Source organism: Cricetulus griseus, chromosome 3 (assembly GCF_003668045.3).
Source record: "Cricetulus griseus strain 17A/GY chromosome 3, alternate assembly CriGri-PICRH-1.0, whole genome shotgun sequence".
In the NCBI taxonomy this organism is placed as follows: Eukaryota; Metazoa; Chordata; class Mammalia; order Rodentia; family Cricetidae; genus Cricetulus; species Cricetulus griseus.
Window position 1 is genome coordinate 242,915,271 of NC_048596.1, and position 16,740 is coordinate 242,932,010.

General features: G+C 40.9%; 1 protein-coding gene across 3 annotated transcripts in view; it reads left to right on the forward strand.

Annotated features, from left to right (window-relative positions):
• The window catches only part of Elmo1 (engulfment and cell motility 1), a 523,874-nt gene that overhangs the window by 479,641 nt on the left and 27,493 nt on the right, over positions 1-16,740 (forward strand). For all 3 annotated transcript variants that reach the window (XM_027409370.2, XM_027409371.2, XM_027409374.2), the window contains 2 exons: positions 1,771-1,934; positions 10,322-10,434. In XM_027409370.2, coding sequence (XP_027265171.1) covers positions 1,771-1,934; positions 10,322-10,434 — 277 coding nt within the window. The remainder of the gene's footprint in view (positions 1-1,770; positions 1,935-10,321; positions 10,435-16,740) is intronic.

Below are 16,740 nucleotides of genomic sequence, written 5' to 3' on the forward strand. Positions count from 1 at the left end.
GCATAATAGTTCAGTTTAGACCAAAATTTTAGCCATTGATTGTGCTTCATTGTGTGAGATGTTTAGAATTTCAAAACTTGTTGAGCATTCCAAATTAACAATTTTGCCTAAATAGAAAAGCAGATGCAGTTAAAGGTCATCTGGAATGTGTCCTATCTCGTTTTACTTGGAGCATGAAATCAGGCTTAGATAATCCGTTTTGATTTACTTGTAACCCAGGTTCAACTGGCTGATGTGTGGAGGTGTTCCAGGACATTTGTCTGAGTGTCCACCAGTTGACCACCCTTTCTTCCTCTAAGATTGTATCAAGTGTATTTTGAGTAAAATGTCTCCCACCTGCCAGCCCAGCCTAACCATCTATCCTTTCCACAGTTCTGTGATGATCTTGGGCCTTGTCCATATCTCTCATTAGACCATTACATTACAGAAGGCAGAGTCTGTATCTGATTCATATTTGTTCAACATCAAGTCTGTAGTATAGCCACCACACTTGTTCCCTTGGATCTTCTAGATATGCACGTTAGGCAAGTCATCAAATTTCCCTTGGTTCCTTTATGTTTACAGTACTCATCCATCCTAGTCTTCTCTATTGGAGGAAGGGTTAAATGAGATAATGCCTAACAAAGGCCTTAGTGCCAAATTTATCATAAAGCAGATGCACATATTTAGTTTTGTTTTGTTTTTGTTTTTTTTTTTTTTTTTGAAATTCCTAAGCAGCACTAAGGAAGGGTGGCCTAAAAGGTGGTAGAGTAAAATTGAGACCAAATCTCAGCTCTTCTATATACCGACCAGCTGTGATTGATATGTGATTAATATTAAGCTAATTTCTTAATGTTCTGAAGCATACGTTTCTTCATAGAGTTGAAATTCTGGTAATATCTGCTTGTTGATGTAAGTGGGTAAAGGAGGAGAAGACATAGCACTCACCCATGTAAAGTGCCTATCAGGGCATCAGGTACTTGGTACTTACTCAATATAGGGTAACATTTTTTATTCTCATTTGTAATGGAGGATGAAGAGCAACAGTAAGATTACAAGGTCTTGGGATGCCTCTGTGGGTCCTCTGACTCTTTTTTTGCTTTATGTGTTTTGATGAAGATAAATCTATATTAATAGAGGCAATGGTTAATGGCCTCTTGTGAACCAGACCTGTCCAGAGGCATAAATTACCATGCTTTTATGTTTCTTGAAGTTTCCAATGGACTGTCTGTTTTAATATAATGAACCCTTGTCTAATTGCTGACTCAAAGAGAAAGAGCACATACTCATTTCCAAGTGCATAATTTGTATGAACACTCAGGCCATAACATGGGGAAGAGGTCTGGGAGGTATAGGTGTCTATACACATCCGTTTGAATTGGTGCCAGCCAAACCTCACAGTTAATTGTATCACAGTGATTTTCTCCTGGAAGAAGTAATTAATATGCAGGATTCTAACTGTGATTTGGCCTTTGTTCCTTTCTGACTCTTGTGTGTGTACTGTTTTAAGTGTTGTATCAGTAGCTGTCACATAATATATAGAGCAAATAGGCACTCTCCCCTGCCCTTCACTCCAACACGGTCCATTTTCTTCCTTGTAGTTCTCACAGTGTAAGAAAAAAAATAGAAGTTTACATAATAGAAGTTTATCTTTTAGGAAGGCACACTCAAGGTTGGGACCCAGAAGTCATGCTGTGCACCTGGGGGAGTAAGGAGTTTTTTTGACTTGGAGACTTTTCTAAACAGGAAAGCTTAGTCCTGAGAATATAATGACCTTCCTTTCATTGACAGGTAATGCAGGTGGTGAAGGAGCAGGTTATGAGAGCGCTTACAACCAAGCCTAGCTCCCTGGACCAGTTCAAGAGCAAACTGCAGAATCTGAGCTACACTGAAATCCTGAAAATCCGCCAGTCTGAGAGGATGAACCAGGAAGATTTCCAGTCTCGCCCGATTTTGTAAGTTACCCACTTCTGACCTCTGTCTCTGCTACTGATCCCTAGTGATCCAGTGTTGTAACATCAGGGCTAGTTGTGAGCTCGGTGGTACAAGACCTTCCAAAAGACAACCCTTAAGGGAGGCCTTTTGCTAAATCCTTGGAGTTGGACTTGTGGGGGTGGGCAACTGTTGTAGATAATCCCTCAGGGATCTGTAGCTAAAATGCACTCCTTCTACATTTAGAACCTAAATAATGGTGTGTGCAGAGAATGTATTTTGTTGTTTCATGTGAAGCTGTTTTGCACACAGGTCCTTTTTAAGTCACAAATGCTATGCTGTATAGAGAGGCACACCAACCATTAAAGCATTGTGAACCTGTAGTAACATAAGTTCCAGTGAGAGCTATAAAGGAAAGGGAAGAACAACCCTCTGTGTCCCTAAGGGTTGGCCAGTGATTGGCATCAATGCATCTCTCATCACCTTTATGCCAGCAACCCCTTCCCCTTTACAGGACTTTGCATTAAATGTCACTTGCAACCTTTTCTAAACCTCACGTATATCCATCTCTAAAATGCTCTGAATTGGAAAAATAAGAACTCCTTTGTTCACATCATCTCTTCTGAGACCTGGCCTGTTTTTCTTTGCTAAGAACCAGTTTAGATACCTCACCTTTATATTTAATAGAAAAGGACATAAGAGTAAAGGTGGGAAGCAGGGAAGGGATTTGCCAGTTATTTCTAGTCTGTAATACAAAGACTAGAATTGACTTCTGGGATTTTTCATGTATTATCTACTGCTGTTCTCTCTCTCTCTCTCTCTCTCTCTCTCTCTCTCTCTCTCTTCTCTCTCTCTCTCTCCCTCCCCCCTCCCTCCCTCTCTTCTTCTCCTCTCCCTCTCCCCCTCTCTCTCTCTCTCTCTCTCTTCTCTCTCTCTCTCTCTCTCTCTCTCTCTGTGTGTGTGTGTGTGTGTGTGTTCTTTGTTTCCAAATACATGATACTTTTAATGGATGACAATTCACAAAACATCCTTTATTCTAGTTCATTTCATCACATCCCTTAGTTAGGTGTAAGAATTATTCCTAAAGAGGTAGAAGTAGCCAAGGGAAGAACTAGGCCTTGACCCTGCTAAACTCTCAACTACTGCTTCATCCACCCCATCAGACTAGTTCTGCATATGCAAGGCTGGAAGCAAGTTAAACAAATATACAGGTTATAAAAGACGGTAGCCAGGTGGTGACATGGACGATTTGCTTTCAGATCTTAAACACCACCAGAAACTATATTAGAACTATAGACTTCAGTGAGCATGACGTTCATCAGCAGGGAGAAGAAAATGCTTCTAGGAACTTGGCTCACATTGTTATAAACCCAAAGACATACAATACATGTAGTACTGGCCCTTGTAAGAGACACAGCTTTGATTTTTGTTTTCTTGATCCTGATCAAGATCCTTGATCTTGACAACCATGGAGTCATTGGAGTAAGTATCTGGCTCCTGGGACATGCAGTTTCTCACCTATGAGGAGGAAGTGTGGTCCCACACCCTTTCAGGACCTACTTTCACAAAATGACGGATTTTAAATCATTGTTCCAGCAAATGTGCAAACAGAAGGACACTCGATTAAGCTTTTGACAATTCTTAAAGCTTAAACAGAGGATTGAAGAGTTGATTAATTGAAGTCCAAGTGATTCTAAATTGCTACCACTTCAGCAAAGCCAAGTGACTCTAAATCAGTGCTTGACCATGACCATTGCAGGGGAGAACATCAGCTCTGCCCAGGGTGGACACTACCCCGCTATGCCTTTCTTTCTTTATTTGCAAGACTCTGACCCTGTGTGCTGGAGTTTCTTTTTCCTTTATTGCAAGGATTTTTCTTGAGTGAGGAGACAAAAGGCCAATGGTAAGACTTTCCCCTGCATGGGTGTGTCTTTAACACTACTCTTGTCCAGGAGACTGGAAAACACCAGGTCTCAATGGAATTTTTGGTGTATAACTGCAGCAAAGTAATAATAGGATTCTAGGAACCTTAGGTTTCAACAAGAAAGTGAGGGACCAGCCTGTAGCCACAGCCTCTGAAACCAGCAGGCAGGAAGCAGGATGTACTTTGTTCACTAGGGATCTGTTTTGTCTGTTACTGTGATCTGCTGGAAGGGAACTTACTGTGGGATTGGATGAAATGTAAGTGCACCAACATGACTCCCAATAAAGTTACCCAAGAGGAGGCTCATGCCTGTTTATTTTCTTTCTTTCTTTCATTAGTTTAATGGCTACATGTTAAGCAGTCCCCCCATAGTATGTTCAACCTAAGGTGCCGAGAAGCACAAGTTGCCTCAGTGCCCAGATTTGAAAAGTTTGGGGATATGGGGCTAATCCCGACTACTAGGTATTCAGTTATAGGAAGCACATCTAAATTTTGAAAAAGACTGCAGGAACTGCATCTATCCAAGCTCAGTGATTAGGATACCAGAGTGTGAACGCTAAAAGACACTGTTAAGACTGTCTAGTTCAAGCCTTTCACTGCAAACACAGACAGCAGCCTGCCTGGGACCTGTTCATCTGGCCTTCCACTGGCTCTTTAGCATCTTCTACTCCATAGCACTTTCTCCCTCTCATGACTGCCTGCGTATCACACACAGCACAATGGCAAACCTCAGCTCCATGCAAATTCCATCAGCTGTATCTTGATAAAAATGGTCATGTATCCTGAAAAGGAAAAGTTAGTTCCCCATGAACAAATGTTTGAGGAATATCTATGGCTGAAGAAGCAGCCCTGGCTTACTTCCTGGTTCCTAATGAATAATTGCAAAGAGGAGATACTTTCTATTGGCCACTTAACCAAGAAGTTAAACCCATCCTCGTTATTTGTACAGGCTAATAGGTGTAAACAGCTTAAATGGTCCAGAAATGGGTCGTTCAGTGCTGAGTTGGAAGAAGAAAAGAGACAACAGCAAAGTAGTGAACCAGGCAGGGAAAATGTGCTGCAACCTGGACCTCAGAGACCAGCTCCAATTTCAGTGTAGCCATTTGAAAATGTACCTTCTGGAGAAGTCACAAAGTCTATCCTAAGCCTTCCTTTCCCCTCTCTGGGAAATGAAAACAATGAAAGCTATCGTTATGCTGTTACAAGAATTCAACACAATGGTATATGAAAACTGACCAGCATGCGCTTAGCTTATGATATACACTGAATAAATGATCACTCTTATTACAAAAGGCAGAACTTAACGAGTTGTGCTACTACTAATATATGAAATGGGAAACCTGACACTGAGTACCTTTGTATATTTCTCACATTGCCTAAGAATATACAAGATAAATAAATGAAAAACAAAATGTTTTAAAGAACCAGAAATAAAGCTCATACTTAAATATTTCCAACTGCAACTTTCCTAAAGACTAGCCTCCCAACCTAGTGTTTCACTCAGAGCCTATTCCAGTAGGTCAGTCTACGTAAGTATACCATGTTCAGTGTTCAAACATCTGACAGATATTTATCAATACCTGATACAAGCTGGTCATTGTTCTTTTGCTTGTGATTCAGCAATGAGTAGAACATATACAACCCTAACCCTTGTGATGTTAAAATTTTAGAGGGGCAAAATAGATAATACACATGCTTGTATAATATGTGTAAGGTGACAGCAGGTTAAGTGGTGATAGAATACTTATATAGATAGAATGCCTACATAGGGCAGGATAAGAGGAATAAAGTGTATTTTTAAAGATGGCAAAAGTAGGTCTTTCTAATTATAACGATGACATTTGAAGGAAACTATATTAGGGATTCAGGGATCATGCCATGTAGATATTTGGATAAAGGATATCCCAAGCATAAAGAATTACTTGTGAAAGCATCCTGGTCAGAGTAGATCTCAGTTTTCAGTGAACCATGAGGTAATGTTGCAGCATCAGAGGACAATAGCAATAGGAGGTAACTCCAGGACAGTATCTAGAACTGGAGTGCATGGGACTTTATTGGAAGCCATTTGGGGTTTTGAGTAGGTGACTAACATGGCGTTCTGGGTTGGAAACAATATAAGGGACCCATTTGGAAGCAAGAAGATCAGTTAGGAGGCTGTTTTAATAATTTGAGCATGAGATATTAAGATTAGTTTTTGCTCTGCATTAATTATATTTTGGAGAGAAGGGAAGATGGTATTTCCTGGTGGTTTAAATGCAGTTGTACAAAGACTAGAATCAAAGATGGGCTCCAGATTTGGGATCTAAGCAACTAAAGGGCAGCACTTTGGAGTGGAGCGATTTGGGCAAGGACCCAGGAGTTCATCTCTGAACATGCCAGACTATGGGATGTCCAGGGAGGCAGTCAGGCAGATGAGTTTGGAGGTCAGGAGGTAGGTCTAAGTTGGAAATACAAATTAGAGAGCTTTCATAATAAAATGTGTGATTAAAGCCCTGGAACTGTTTAGTTAAGGAACAAAAGTAGTTCAGGGACTGGGCCCTGAAGTTCTCTAGCACTGAGACAGAAAAAGACCAGTTTTCATGAAACTACCATTATCACTCAGCCTAAAGCCTCTGGAGGGTCCTTATAGTTCAGGGGTTCTTGAACAATAGTCCTTAGGCCAAATGTACCAACTACCAATTTCTGTAAATGAATTTTATTAAAACTCAGCCACATTTATTGATTTTTTCTATTGGCCTAATAACCCACAAAGCCTAAAACATTTACTGTCTGATGCTTTATAGAAAATATTTGCCAAACCAGTGTGTGATGGGGGATGTCCTTCTGTGTATGTTTATCTTATTGGTTGTTGAGTAAAGTACTGTTCAGCCAATGAGGCAGAAAGCTAGGTGGGACTAGGAGTCGAGGAGGATTCTAGGAAATGTAGTAAAGAAGTCTTGTGATCCAGGCAGGAAGTGACATAGCAGGCAGACTCAGAATATAAGCAGGGACAAGCAGGAAATCGCTCTCTTTCTCTTCCTCCTGCTCTCTTCTCTGGAGCCGCCATGTGAGCTTGACAAGAGAGGACACATGCCATCTAGAGTGTCCTCGATCAGATAAGTCTTTATAAAATATATAGATTAATAATTATGGTTGATACTTAAGACAGAGATAGCAGATAAATCCTAGTCATTGGCCAGCAGCATTGGGAACTTAACATGGCAGCGGGGCTCGAGTGGCTTGGCAGAAAGACTTACTGTTACAAGTGTGGAGTGGTGGCTCAGTTGGGCAGACCCCAAGCTAAGAGTTAACTTCAGTCTACAGTTGCTGGATGTTTTCTGTGTACTACACTGGCCTTGCTGATCCTGCACTAGAACTGTTTTCCAGAGAAGGTACTAGACTAGCAATTCTCAACTTGTGGGTTGCAACCCCTTCAGAAAGGTAACCTAAGACCATCAGAAATATCAGATATTTACATTACAGTTCATAACCATAGCAAAATTGCTGTTATGAAGTAGCGATGAAAATAATTTTATGATTGTGGATTAGCACCACATGAGAAACTGTATTAAAGGTCCCAGCAATGGGAAGGTTGAGAACCATTATATTAGACTGAACTGCTCTGCCTACACTCATTTACCATCCCTTATTTAATCTTTCTCCTTCTTCATTTACATGTCAGCCAGTGAACCCATGACCCCAGCCTCAGTGACTACAAGCCAAACATTCCAGAGGGGGTTTCAGCCAGAGTCTTCTTACCTGGCATGCCTCAGAGGTCATGTCTCAGTCACAGAGACACATTATAAGAGTTGTCTGGGCTTTCTTGATAAGTGTGAATACATGGCTACTAAGTGTATTTGCAAGAAAACAGAAGAAGTCAAAAAATTTTTGAAAAGGTTTTCTAATTTTGCTTTTTCCGATCATGTTTGGAGTCTTTAGAGTCTCAATAAAGAGGGAGGCGACCCTTTTATAAATTCTTTTGGAGAAATACAGATTAACGTCTTTTAGTACACCCACTGGATTTGGTGAAGACATCTGTGATGATAAGTACATCCAAATTCACTCAAACATCATGAAACATCAGTTCAGATTTCTTGAAGTTTTCTCTTCATTGTTCTCATCTCTGCATTTTAATACCTTAACATAACCTATCAAAACTATCCTCAAAATTGATGAGTTCCAACCCTCTTCCTCCCCTTTTCTGTCCATCCCCAGAGGATATCTTTCCCCTTTTGCCTGGTTGCCCAGACTTAGAAGTCAGAAGCAATGATTTATTGCCATGAGCAGCTGCCCTGCCCATGCAGCACTCAACTTCTTTCCCATTCCATTCCATTCAGGGTTCATCAAAGCTGTGATGTGCAGACTATTTTATAAAAGGGGAGCACTGATAACAGGTAGTTATAGTGATCTAAGAGCTTGAGCTGAGACCCTCAGAGGCCTCTGCACAGAAGGCCTTGCAAATTCTCCAAGTGCAGCATTTCTATATCACACAGGATCTCATGGCCATTTCAGCCCCCAAATGTGTATTAGTTTTCCTAGTGATGTTTCCTGTGGGTTTGACAAAATATCCTGACAGAAACAAATTCAGGAAAATGGGCTTATTTTGTCTCATAATTCAAGTACACTGTACAGCATGTCCAGAAGTTACAGCAATAGAAACTTGACAGAGAATGATGAGTGCTTGAGCAGAACTCTTTTTTTTTAAATATGTAGTCTAGGATATCACCCCAGGCAATGGTACCACCCAGAGTAGGCAAGTCCTCCCACATCAATAACCTAACCATGCCAATCTCCTATAAATATATCTGGAAGCCTATCTACCCAGTGATCACATCAAGTGAAAATTAACTGTCACATCAGTGGAGTACAAGAACATCTAGTTAGATGCCCAAATCCTTCTTATGTTACTTCTTAGTGTTTTTTTTTTTAAGTTTTCATTTAGTTATTTTATGTATGTAAGTGTTTTTGCCTGCATGTACATGTATGCACCATATGCCCACAGTGGCCAGAGAGGGCACCAGATCCCCGGGAACTGGAGTTAACAGACAGTTGTGAGACAGTAGACGGGTGCTAAGAACCAAACCTGGGTCCTTTGCAAGAGCCACAAATGTTCACATTGCTGAGCTATCTCCTGAGCCCCAGGTGATTTTCTTTCTCATTCATATTAGCACAAGAAAGTTTGGAGTCTGTATTCTAAATTTAACCTTCCTGAGAAGTTTATACATCTGTAGCATGGGAAAGGTGATTTTAAATACTCATCCTCCAAATGTGTTTTAATCTGGAAGAAGTGAAATTAAATTAAACTGCACAATGTACTGCTAGTCTCATGGGTACTTGCCAATCACAAGTGCCTTCTCCACCTGAAAATCTGGAGCATGTAAGAAAAAGTATCCTGCCCAGTGCCAGAGCAAGTTCAGACTCGAGATCAAAGCTGATGAATATGTGAGCCTTGAGTGCAGGAGTGTTTAGCTGATCAAGAGAGAGATGATCACCAAGGTAAATTCAGTAATGCTTCCTTTGCTGGCCAATGTCTATAGAGACTTACAGCTAGCCTTGTCCTTTGGAAGTCATAGCATTTTCTCAGGCAAGATTCTAATCCCTGTTCACAGTTAGGAAACTGAGACAAGCTATGTGAAACACTTGTCACAGACACAGCCCAGACTGGACCTGGTTTTCTGACATCTGGCTTCATGTTATAGATAGTACTTTCAGCACATCCCTGAGGGCTCAGTTCTGTGGCTCTCTGTACAACTTTCACTGGAATACTGCTGACTTTACTAGCCTCAAATGGCAGAATGCTAATAAAGCTTCATAACATGCAAACCCCTTAAAGGTTTAGAAAACCGTTGCACTCTATCATGGAATCTTTGCAGCATAGTTCATCTATGTAAAGCCAAATTACATCCTATTAGCCAGAGACAAGTTACAAATAATATTAATTTATCCCATCATTATCACAATCTCTGTGGGCTAGAATCTGGGACAGTGTTATGGTTCTCATTTGTGAGAGATGGAATAAAAAACAAAAGTGGCCCTTGCTCAAGATATAGTTAATTATGGATATAGCAATTGCAGGATCACCTGATATCTCTGGTTGGTCAGATCACAAAACTGATCTAGGGGGTTTTGTTTGTTTGCTACAGGGGAAAAACTAAGGTCCAGGAATTTATTTTCTTGGGCTTTTGCTTAAGCAGTATTTGTGACTTTGTAAAATGAGGGATTTCTCAGAAGGCTTTGTTCTGGGGGAAAAAAATCACAAAAGTGGCTGGCACTTTGGTGGATAGTCTGTAAATGTCAGAGACCCGGTAGTGTTATTTCAACAGGGAACCCTGGCCTAGATTTTTCCAAACACCACTTAGAAAATTTCTAAGTGATTCTCTAAAACACTAGCTGGGGAGGTCCTAAAGTGTTTGGGAAAGGAAGCAGCTCAGGCTCCCTGCCCATCAGCCCACCATGGGCCATTCCTCAAGGTGCACTGTAAAATATGATGTGTTTGTCCTCCAATAGGGAACTGAAGGAGAAGATCCAGCCAGAAATCTTAGAGCTGATCAAACAGCAGCGCCTGAACCGCCTCGTGGAAGGGACCTGCTTTAGGAAACTCAACGCTCGTCGGAGACAAGGTACTGTTTGGGAACTCCATACACAGGCAGGGACAAGAGTAGCTTGCTTCTGGGTAATCACAAAAGCATGTCATTCAAGGACAGCATTGTGCTTGAGACAAGAATGGCAGCAGGTCAGACCATATTAATATGTAGGGAGAACCAGAGTCCAAAATGAACAAAAGACCCTTGGAGCTAACAAGCTGTTCTTTACCATTTAGTAATACAAAGATACTAGTAGTGGCACTAACAATTGATAATACGTGCTATGGCTCACCCATGTGCAAGGTCATTCACTCAATGTGTTACTTACTGTGGGCCCCATATCAGTCAATAGGGGACCACACATACAATGGAGTGGCCACTAGGAGCACTGTACCACCTTAGTTTGTGTTTAAATGTACTGTATGACAGTCACTTGGTGGAATCACCTGAAGATGCATTTCTCAGAACATATCCCCATCGGTGAATAACCCATGGCTGGATTAGTGAAATACATGTTCAGAGTAGCTCTCTGAAATACATATTGTAATCATACACATTTGCACATAACAAAAGAGAGATCCTGCTGGTTGAGTAACTTGTAAAGCTGCAGAAAAGCAAGGGTTCATCCTTTAAAATTACAAGCCCTTCTTTCTAGTTCTTAATTTTAAATTGTCTATTTTGTTTATCCTTATTGAGTTTGTGTCCATATGATTTGTGTGTGAGTGAAGGTATACTTACTCCATGGTGCACAAATGAAGGTCTGAAGACAAGTTTTGTGAGTCTTCTCTCCCACTGTAAACTCAAGAAATGGAACTCATGTCATTAGTCTTGCACAGCAAGTTCTTTTACCCACAGATTCATCTCACTGATCCCACGTCCTTCCTTTTCCTGACTCCCCTACACCATCAGGCAAACTGGCACCCACTGTCTGGTTGGATCTTACTCGCACCATGGGTGGTCCATTTTCTCAAATTTTCCATATTGGTGTTGTTCCAGGTCAGAGTTATTTTACTGGGGGTATAAGCAATGGTGATTTAAAGTGAGGTAGAATCCATTTTCAGAATCTTTCAAGATGGATTTCTGAATTGTCTTTGATTTCTGACCTCAAAATGTCAAATCAGAACATTGCTGGTAGACCCAGCACACTAAATAGGAAGCAGTCCCGGCTGTTCCTCGACTTTGATTGTTTCTTGCTCTCCTGGCTTGATTCTGATTGCACCAAGTATTCATATCATCCTGTCCTAGAAGAAAACAGCTGGGAAACAGAGCTGAGAAATAAGGTTTGGTAAGGGGTGAAGAAATTGAGAAAAAGCCAGGCAGAAGCAGAGACATTAGCAACTGTGCTAAGAACGAATATTAGTGATGATCTGGGGAAACTCTGTCGGTTAGTTCTAAAACCCGACGGATGCCTTGCTCGGACACAAAGCTCACCCACTAATGACGGTAATCAATTTGTGTTTGTGCCCATCCCTCTGGCCATTTTCTTTAACTGCTCTGTGCTGAGTGTTCAGTAATTGAAACATGTTGATGCTACCATTGAAAATTTCCCTGAAGGATTTCATAAAGCAGAACTTCTTGGAGTAGGTGTGGATTATTTAGAGAGGATGTGAAGCCCTGACAAAGAGCTTCGCATTAGGTCTAGAAGAGAATGGGGGCAGACCAATGAGAGGCTGAGTTAGACATGTGACTGAGAAGGCTTGCATTACAAAAGAAGAGAGAACTCATTTTCTAAATCCAGCCCTTGAAGAGTGAGCTCATGCCCATCTATGTCTTTGCATTCCTTGTGCTGGGCATCATGTCCAAGTACATGCTACTCCAAGAAGACATTATACTATAATTCTCAGGGTCAGCTGCCTTTGTCTAGTGATATGGACTTGAGCAGTTTTCAATCAGTATCAATACCTGTTTCCTAAGATTTTTGCAAGAAATAAAGGCAGTTGAGAATGTAGTGCCTAGAAATCATGACAAAAGGATTCACTGTTCATCTGGAAAATTGTGTTTAAAACAACAACAATATAGGTCCAAGAGTGAAAAGACTTGCTCATTGTCTTCTCGGCTCTCAATTAGCCCCCTTGGCGTCTTCAGGCAAGACATCTGATGTCTGAAAATCCTACAACATGGGAGTCTAGCACTCCAGGATCTGAGAGCTATTAGCTGGATAGTTAGCTGAATGCCCTCATCTTCTATTGTCTCTGGTAGATCAATATCCAGGATATATGGGTCCATAAATGTAACTTAAAGCATTTTCTTTTTGTACTTGACATTGTGCAAAAGACCCAGAAGTGTTTGGAATGGGAAGGCACATAGAGATGCTAAGAGCTTACATTGCTGCCAGCTGACTCCTAGTACTTACAGTTACACTGAACCTTCCAGTCCACTGCACTATGGGATACACCTTTCTAGGCGGAAATGGATTAACTCTACCAGAATCTTCTTATCTAGATAAGATAGCTACAGATTTTTGTTTTAAAAATATTATCCCTCATTGTTGATGAACTGTCTAATGAACAAAAACAGTCTTATCCAGCTGACGAGTTAGTAAAGATCTGGACAGTGTGAGACCGATTGTGTTCAATACAAGATTCTCCTGCAAGCAGGAAGGGCCTGTTGGTCAAGTCTGGTTACCAGCCCTCTGCCTACACTGCATGTACTCTCTCATCACTCCATCAAAACACTGCATTTAGATTTGCATAGCCCAGTAGCCTGGGATGCAAAATTGATCATCACTGCTTCGAGTACATGGCATGTTCAAGGAGATTTCATCACTGATTAGGTCTGGCACTCTCTGTGTAGGGACCATGGCTATTTCCCTTCCAACTTGTCTAACAGTAAGGAGGACACAGATGAGCAGATTCAGTAATTAAGTTCAGAAATGTGAGAGCTTCCAGTCTTACAGAACTGGAAGTGGAGGAGGTTGCAAAACATCTTTTCCTGTCTACATTTTGTCAGAATGTCCCTCAGTTGGCATTTGCCTATCATGGTATCTCATCCACAACTCTGACACTTGACATTCTGATGCAAACAAAGCAAGTCTGGCTTCTGGAATGTCCATCCACAGTGGACCTGGGAGGCAGAAAAATCACACAATACATATTAATCTGGCTTAAGCCCCAGCCTCCCCAGTCTATTGGCAACCTACTCATCAACTTGGACTCTTTTCCTCTTTCTGTCACACAGGATGGTGTTATTTCTATATCAAGTAGGTAGTTGCAAGAGATAGTAAACTATCTTTAGCTCTTCATATGATGGTTATCAAACGGTCAAAACTATTCTGACTATTTTGTGTTGTATTACTTGACATACAATTTTTAAACATAAGAAGCACACTACTGGATGTCTCAAGGGTGCTTCTTGCTTTCTGTTCTGACCACACAATGTAAGGCTGGACCATGCTTCTCTTCCCATGTACTCCTGGAGAGGACAGTGAAGATACACTCCTAGAGGTTGTCTGTGGTACAGCTATTATTGCTTCATGAGACTGCAGTCTTCAACATTTTCCTCTAGTTACTACATTTTAGAAATTCAGTTTTCTCAGAAAAACTTGCATTGAATGGTCTAGATAACCCCTAGGCTAAACACTATAGAGTCATTTGAAGAAACAATACCATAAAGTTGCTTCTCACTAAAGATGCTTGGTAGATTCCTGTCTTTAAGTGCCAACATGACCAGATTATTTCAGACTTCTGTGCTGTATATCCCACTTCAGTCTCAGCAAGGCCTTTGTACCTCACAAATTCTTGTAACCCCACCAGAAGCCTGAAGCCAAATGTATCATTCAGGCTTAGCATCTTTATCAACCCTTCCGGGCAACAAGCTGCTTCTTCCCTCTGTTTTAATTACTTTTCTCATTTGGTGTTTCATGAAACCTAATCAGCTCATTTTAACAAAAGGGAAGGTATTTCCATTTGAAAATGTGTATTTCCAAATGAAGAAAAAACAGATAAATTTGGGAAAATGTATTCAATAGGTCCAAATAACAAGTAATCACCATTCCAAACATGGAAGGGTAAATCGTGTGGTGAAAAGTGACATGTTCTCTGACTGGAATGAACAAGGGCTGGTAACCAGCAATGTGGGGAATGGATATTTCATATATGTATTACTCATGATGTTAAGGCTAGCACTTTATAAGTGAGGAGCAAAGATCTTTTGGTTTTGCTAAGGGCTATAACAGTATCCATTGGGACCAGTCATCTTGCTGAGTGTATGAGAGTCCTGGAATCATGAGCTAGGCAAGGACACAATGCCTCCAAGACAGCAGCATTCATAATCAACACACAATTCTCTGGCTTTGAAGAACATTCAGTGGATTGGGAAGTGTTTGAAAGGCAGAATGGCCTTCACTGCCACCCACAGCTGCCATTCCCCTCCTGGAACCAACAGAGAAATTGTGGATCTCACCACTGACATTTCTCTTTCAAGGAGCTGTCCAGATCTGTTCTTTGATTTAGAAAGGTTGAATCTTAGGCAAGATGTGGGCTTTCTGAACTCAGTGATGATTTGGTTTACTTTAGGGCATCCTAGCAAAATGGAACATTCTACTAGAAGTGCTGTAACAGCATAGCTTAGGAAATGCTTCCTATTTCTGTGACAAGGGATTCCCAGGGTCTGCTACAAAACATGGCTCTGCACCCAATACTAGGAAATCCCCTGCTTCCAAAGCAGAGTTGATCAGCCTCAATTCTTATGTCTTGTGTACAATCCAGCATGTTACATCAGTGCTATTAACTATTACTCAAGGTTCTGGTCTCCTCTAAAGTCCAGGAGGCATGCTAGCCTTTGGCCAAATTGGCAAGTGAAGGAAAATTTTTAATTTGTTTTCTTATTGGATGTAGTAATATATTATTTATGATTTATTAAAGCTTGACTGAGGATTCAGAAGGCAAAGTAAACCACAAGCCATGGAAGCCAGGCACACACCTTTAATCCCAACAACCAGAAGTTAGGAGTCCATGGTACACACCTTTAATCCTGGGAATCAGGATTAAGAGGTAGACTGATATCTCTGAGTTCAAGGCCACCCAGACCTACACTAGAGTGTATCAGTCTAAAAGAGAATTATAGCTCACACCTTTAATCCCAACATTAAGGAAGTATATAAGACAAAAGCAAGGTCTCAGAATGGGCATTCGTTCTCCAGCCTTGCTGAGGAAAGGTTACAGTCTGAAACTTGGTGAGAGTTCGTGGAGACAGGACCAGCCCATTCAGCCTGAGATAGAGGTAAGAAGCTAGTGGCCAGCTGCTTTGCTTTTCTCATATTCAGCTTGAACCCCAATTCCAGTCTCTGGGTCATTTATTTTTTCATGTTACAATTGGATAAAGCAGATTCAGATCATTTTCACTATTGGCCAGTGTCATAAGAATTTCACTTCTCAGTGGTTTTTAGCTTGCAATAATCCATATGGCATCATAAAAAGCTTTAATCAGACCTTCTTCCTAGGTTTATGGACTGTCCTATTTAGCATTAACTGTCAGCCTGACATAGCCTTGAGACATTTGATAGTAAAGCCTCACTTGGAGAATCACCTAGATCAAACTGACCTATGGGGCATGTTTGTTGTCTGTCCTGATATCGGATGAAGTACAGAGCTCAGCCCACTGGAAGCATCACCATCCTTAGGCAGGTAGATAATCTTAGGCTGTATAAGAAAGGTAGCTAACTATGAGTCTGTAAGCAAGCCAGAGAGCCATCCAGAAAGCAGTTCCTCTATGATTGCTGTCGTGCCATCGACTTTCCTCAATGATGAATTTTGATTTGGAAATGTAAGCCAAATAATGCTCTACCACCCACTCAGGTTACTTTTGGTTAGAGTGTTTCATAACAGTACAGAAAAGAAACAAAAACATGGACTTTGAAGCCAGCTATTCCCTTCAATCCTTAACAACAGTAAGGAGAATGGAGGAAGGAAAAGAGGGACCAATGACAAAGGAAAGGAGAAAAGGAGAGAGAGGAAAAGACAGTATGTATAAGAACAAAGGAAAAGATTGAAGCAGAAAATTGTCTCAATATTTTTTAGTTTGGAGATGGAAAGACAACTGTTAATATATTCTAATTTGTAATTGACTACAAGGCTTCCACATTAACTCTCACATCCTCCAAAGATGCTAGTAAACAATCTTTGATAATGTTCTCATTGCTTCTTGCTAATTGCTTTTAATGACAATATCCACTCTTGTATTGCCCAAAGGGATTGAGGAACTCATAGCATCATGCTGAGTCTTAAAAGGAAAATGCACATTTTTTTTCTAACAAAAGAAAACTACCAATCAAGCTGCTGCTGTTGACTGACACAAATGTCTCTGCCATTGTGTTGCTGTGCAGTGCTGGGCGTGGGCAGCTTC